At 35.1% G+C, this 6,454-nt stretch overlaps 1 protein-coding gene across 1 annotated transcript in view; it reads right to left on the reverse strand.

Moving 5' to 3' along the window:
* LOC107660835 (epidermal retinol dehydrogenase 2-like) overlaps positions 1-5,484 on the reverse strand; it is a 15,098-nt gene extending 9,614 nt beyond the window's left edge. Inside the window, exons 1-5 of the mRNA XM_016450256.1 lie at positions 5,360-5,484; positions 4,841-5,179; positions 4,140-4,271; positions 3,951-4,050; positions 3,716-3,860 (exon numbers count right to left, since the gene is read on the reverse strand). Of these exons, the coding sequence (XP_016305742.1) occupies positions 3,716-3,860; positions 3,951-4,050; positions 4,140-4,271; positions 4,841-5,161 (698 nt within the window). The 5' untranslated portion in view covers positions 5,162-5,179; positions 5,360-5,484. The remainder of the gene's footprint in view (positions 1-3,715; positions 3,861-3,950; positions 4,051-4,139; positions 4,272-4,840; positions 5,180-5,359) is intronic.
* Positions 5,485-6,454: the final 970 nt, after the last annotated feature.

The following is a 6,454-nucleotide window of genomic DNA, read 5'->3' on the forward strand; positions in this document are numbered from 1 at the left end:
AAAAAAAAAAAAAAAAAAAACTGCCATAAGAACTTGACATAACCCTACTGATGTTAACTGTTTAAAAAATAAATCTCTATGCTCACCATTTTATTGTTCTAGCATGTAGGGTACAACGGGGCTAAAGGCACACCTTAAGAAAAAATGTGCTTTTCACTATGCCTATAATGTTTGCAGAAAAAAAAAAATTATATATATATATATATATATATATATGTGTGTGTGTGTGTGTGTGTGTGTGTGTTTGTATTGAACATTTATGGACCAACAGATATTGTGTGAAAATAAATCATATAAGTAGTTTATCTTGTTTAAAAATCTTGTAAATGTATGAGGTGGCAGGGGAGGGTCTTATACCTCACAGACGGGGTAAAAGTCTCACCACATGGGGCAAAAGGCACACAGTATAGGGTATATGTGACCCTGGACCACAAAACCAGTCTTAAATGTCCATTTTTAGAAATTGAGATTTATACAACATCTGAAATCTAAATAAATAAGCTTTCCATTGATGTATGGTTTGTTAGGATAGGACAATATTTGGCCGAGATACAACTACTTGAATATCTGGAATATGAGGGTGCAAAAAAATCTAAATATTGAGAAAATCACCTTTAAAGTTGTCCCAATGAAGTCCTTAGCAATTCATATTAATAATTAAAAATGAAGTTTTGATATATTTGTGGTAGGAAATTTACAAAATATCTTCATGGAACATGATCTTTACTTAATATCCTAATGATTTTTGGCATAAAAGAAAAATCGATAATTTTGACCCATACAATGTATTTTTGGCTATTGCTACAAATATACCCCATCGACTTAAGACTGGTTTTGTGGTGCAGGGTCACATATGTCGAACGTCACCTGACCAAACCCGGAAAACAGGTCTCATCGCTTCTGCTTGTCGGAGGACGTGTTAACAGCCATATTAAATAATAGCGATATCTATGGACTTTTAAGATAATCAGTTAAACTAGCTATTTGGATTGTTTACGTTTTATTCAATTTTTATATCTAAATGTTAGTGAAAATAATAAAAATAAAAATAAAAACTTTTAGATATCAGTCCGCATATGTCATGGACATTTGTTATGATCATCACTGGTATCTACTTTGAAGGAATCTTGAGTAAAACTGCTTCATATTTAACGAGGCATATGCAAAACACTTGAACCGGAAGCAACGAGACCCGGTTAACAGAATACGGAAGTCTGTTATGCATAACCCCTATTGATACAAATACATTAGCTAAAATATTGTTTTTAATGTTTTTTTTTTTTTAACAAGTTAATACTTGTTCAAAATAATAATTTTAGCAAAGTTTGTACTATTTTCTGCTTATTTTGATAAATGAATTCATTTTTATTCAATAAATATACTGTTATTAAAATGTTAATATAAAAATATATAAAAAAAAACAGAAACAAAAATTATTTTAAAAAGTAAAAATTCTAAAAGCATTTAAGGAGACCCCATAATAATTTAATATAGATTTAGAGTAGTAACAACAAATGATATTTTGTTATATGATATGATTAATATCATATATATTTTTTTAAAATATGATGGTTTCATTATAAGCATGGTGATTATCTCTAAGGTGGACACCCAACTTAATATTTGATATTTGCTATCTGAAAATAACCATGTCATGTCAACAAATGGAAAAGTCAGCCAGCAATTTATTATCATGTTAATTATTGTGCCTTTCGCCCCAATAGCAGGGGCACTTTTTACCCCAAATACCATACTTTTACACATTCTTCCGTTATTAAAAAAAAACTGTTGCTTTAATTACCTTAAACAAAACTGAAAATCATTAAGAAGACCTTTGTCTCAAAATATATTCAATAATTTTATCGATTCTCATTTGCTACTTAAATCTACAACATTTAAAAAAACATCAAATATTAGATAAAATTAGCACAAAATCCAATTTGCACTGCTTCCCGCAATCGTATTAAGGATTAGCCGAATTTGCATGTGCATCTTGAAAAGCGGATGTTTTGGAAAGTGCTACGCCAGGTTTTTGTGCCATTTAGTGGTTTAGAGGAAAAACCCTGAGGCGCCTTTAGCCCAGTTGTACCCTACTCTTCTAGATTTTTTTTTTTAAAGAAATTATATTTTTAGCACTTCTCATGTTATTCCTTCTAAAGGATGAATCACTTTTTTATTCCTCATTTATAAGCTACTTGGATAAAAGTATCTGCTAAACAAAAAAAAGTTCTGTCATGAAACTCTAGAAGCCACAGCTGGTTCTAACTCAATCTGATATAATTACATCATCGTTCACATGGTGCAGCTGATTGGTTTCTTTTCGCATAAGCAGCCAATGAGCTTGCTGCTCAACATTCAAATACTGGGCTAGTGCTTGCTGTAGCAGTTGCAGCGCGCTCAGAAACCCTCCACATTCCCCAGATCCACCTGTATAGAACTGCTATGGAGTAATTTTAAGGATGTTATTATATATGGGGGTTATTTCATACGTTATATGTGCAGCAGCAGTATTTCCTACATGCTCACAGCAGTATGTCTGCGGATGTATTGCATTAGCAAATCTCGGTACTTGCTCTGCCGCAGTAGCTTAGCAGATCTATTCTGCCAAGACCAAACACATTAACATTGGCGTGTATATTACCATGCTAAACTCTCTGAGAGTTGTCATGACAAAAATTAATAAATGTAAATGTATGCTTCTCCATTGTACTAGTGCATGCTACATGGTCACAGATCCAGCATTGACGAGTTCCCTTTCAGTCGGTCACTCCCGACGTCACGTCGGTTGACCGACGAAATTGGGATCTCGCTTAGAGGGACCAATCCACTTCGAGTGTAAACTAAACCAGGGAACGAGGGTTACATACGTAACCGAGACGTTATGCAGCCATGTCCACAGGTTTATCATAGAAAACAGTGTGCTCAGCAATACACTGTGAAATCTAATTAGTTGGGCTTACTTAAAAAAAGCATGCAAACCGATTGCCTTGAAAAAATTAAGTAAAGTGAAATAGGAATAGTATGTTGTACTGACAAATGCTTAGTTAGTATAGTTTACTTACACGAGAGTTCTAGTAACCAAAAAAGAACTGTAGGGGGTACTTGATCCTTTCATTTAGGTTTACTCATGACTTGATGACTCATGACACTAATACTTTAGTTAGAAGATAGGTCACGTTCTAAAAGCAATCTGTTTATTACTTTTCTTCCCTTGAAATAAAATTACTCTGACTTCACGATGCATTGCTGCATTAACAGAAAGAAAATTATAGTAACATAAACGAAGTTCCAAGTGCCCAACCAAAGGGTGGAAACGAGTAAATGCAACTAGAGAAAGATAACTGCAGACATGGAGGAAATGGGTGAAAAGTCTATTAAGACTCTTTTTCTTTTCTTCTTCTTCTGTTGTTATGTTGCACATTAGCAACATATTAGTGCACTGCTACCTCTCACTGGTTTATTGATGTCATTGGTTCCTTTGTGGCTCCTTGAATATTTTAAGTAAGTGTCACTCAAAACAGTAAATACATTGTTTTATTTGCCTTGAAAGTGAGACAGTAGCTATAACTTAATAAACCCTAGTAAGTATAACAAATAAGTAAAGATAACTAATTAAATCTAAGTAAAGTAAATTATTGGATTTTACAGTGTACAGAAAATGTTGGTTAAGTAGGTAGGAAAAGTAGGTTCTGGTTTTTGACAATATGTTTCTTACTTTGTGTTGGCACCATCAAACATGCCAGTGTTAATGAAAAATGGGCAGACTATGGTGGTCTTCACTCCATCACAGCCCATGGCCAGCAGCTCTAGTGCCATTGACTCAGCAAAGCCAACTGCAGCAAACTTACTTGCGCAATAATCTGTATAAAACATTCAAAAGCACAATTGTCATTTGAAATGTGTACTTATTTCTAAATGAGAGATTTGTATTGTTAACTGAGAACATCTACCTGCCAGTCCATTTACTCCAATAAGTCCAGCGGAGCTTGCAATACTGACCAAATGACCATGATTAGCAGCAATCATTGCTGGCAGAAATGCCTTGTACATCTAAGAGGATATATATGCTATCATGCATACTTTGTTTTAGCATCATTTAGAAGCAGATAGATAGATAGATAGAGAGTATACTGACATACCCAGAAATGTGCCAGACTGTTGACCTCCATAGACTTCTCTATGAGTGAATCAGGAGATTCCATGAACTTCTTCCCAGTAACAATTCCTGCATTATTTATCAAAATTATGATATCACCAACCTCACGTTTTACCTTAACAAAACAAAGGGATTGAGTCATGAATTACACAAGATCTTATTAGACTGTCAAAATGTAAACTCACACAAATTGGTTTACTGTTGTCTTGAAGCTGAAAGTAGCAAACAGGTGCCAAAGTTAGAACTTAGTTACATCAGTTAATTGTATTTTTTTCATCCATTTTGATTGTACTTACTAAACAAATCAAGCTGATACCATTGAAAATGATTCATAGACATTGTTATAATGATAAAACATTTTGCAGTGTAATGAAAATAAACGTTGAGTGAGTGAATGTTTATGGTCATAATATGTATGGTCATTACAAATTTGGCACTTGTGTGGGTCCTGTAGCACAATGACATTTTTTCCTGACCTCAAATGAAAAGGCTAATCACATTAAACTTGACAAATAAATATCCGAATACACCTAAAAAATATTATTGTGAAATAATAATAATACCGTGTCTAGACCTATGTCCAGTTTAACCATGCACACTGCAGTTACCTACACAAATATGTAGACGAAGATTCCATGTAGTGTACTTATACATGTCTTTGTACTGAGGTGCAACGTATTCTACCTGGTTTGCGATTCTGTACACTTCCTCCCGGTCGCTGCAGTCGCAGGTATACGTGTACGCTCGCACTCCGTGCGTTTCTTTAATCATACGAGCAGTCTCTTTATTACCGTTCTCATTAATATCCCACAACACAAGGCGCGCGCCCAGGCGCGCGAACTCCAGGGCCATGAGGCGACCTATGCCGCTGCCCGCCCCGGTCAGCAACACGATCTCCCCGGAGACATTCTTCATTCGAGGCGGTATAAATAACCTAACGAAAGTTTCTAAGCTGTACACCAGTGACATGAGAAGCACCTGAAGAGTCTCCAAGAGAAAGTTCATGATGATGATGAATAGATCCTAGAGACGCAAGGGTTATTCGGTCAGCAAGTTTATTCAGTTTTTAACAATAGTAAATTTACGACGACATCAACACAAATTGGTAATTTAGTTGTCATATAATCGTAGTTGTCATAAACTGTAAAGTTGTCATATAATCGTATTTACTCGTTGTCTGTTAATGCTCTACTGGTGTCTTACCTCACTCGTTTTGATTATCGCTCACTAATACAACAGCAGGTTTGCTCCATTCATTTAGCATTTAACCGAGTGGTTCGATTATCGACCTTCGCTCTGCCTGCCCAATTATTACACGTCGTGTTTACTGAAAGACAAAGTCCAGTATTTGTGTAGCGAGAGTAAGCTGCTAACGGGACAGGATGTGATGGGCGCGGCATATGTTTAGCCACTCGACGCCCGCGAGTTTCCTTAACAACGCGCACATAGGATAAAATAAACTGGCTGCTCAAAGCAACTATTGCATTAAAACTTCATCAGTTGCCTTGAGTAAATTCATAAAGTTTATGGAGGAGAAATTCATAGGTGGGTCTTAGCCTGGCATTTACAACCACCTGGGTAAACATTCACCTTAGAAAAGAATTATGGAATTTAGATGAGTTGTTTTCTGAACCCCATTTTGTGGAATGAAATCTTTATTAAGCTAGCATTGTCAGGATGGTAAACCTTGTTCTATAACAAGATTACACATGATTAATGTCTGTTCACACAAACATTGATAACCATAATCGTAACAATAGCCATAATGCTTACGAGAGAGAGAGAGAGAGAATATCAGTCCATATCACACTAATATCAGAGAAACAAAATAATTGAGATCACTTACAGTGAATTTTGTCCAGCTGATGAATGAATGAATGATAAAAACATAAACAGCGCATGAATAAATGTAATGTTTTCGTCTGTTATAGTGTGGATGTTAATAGTTATTTCATTACAGTTATCATCCTTGGTTTGAACAAGCATTTACTTATTAGGTTATTGCACTCCAAATAAACAGTGTATGAAAGATACTTGTAAATCTCATGAGACTTTTCACAGAACAAAGGTTGTATCTAGTCTTAATACCATTGACTTTCATAGCCCAAGTGACAATTAGTGTAAAAAAGTGGGATTTGGGAAGAAGATACACTTTTACTATGAATTCCCATTACTGATATGAGTGAACTATGGAGAACCTACAGCTTTCTTGATAACCCTTTGACTTGATATCCCCAGTAAGAAACCTAAAATATATATTAGACTTTTATTTAATGCCTGGCAGAGCTCTTGTTTAGC

The sequence above is a fragment of the Sinocyclocheilus anshuiensis genome, unplaced genomic scaffold (genome assembly GCF_001515605.1).
Source record: "Sinocyclocheilus anshuiensis isolate Anshui unplaced genomic scaffold, SAMN03320099.WGS_v1.1 scaffold3152, whole genome shotgun sequence".
NCBI lineage: Eukaryota > Metazoa > Chordata > Actinopteri > Cypriniformes > Cyprinidae > Sinocyclocheilus > Sinocyclocheilus anshuiensis.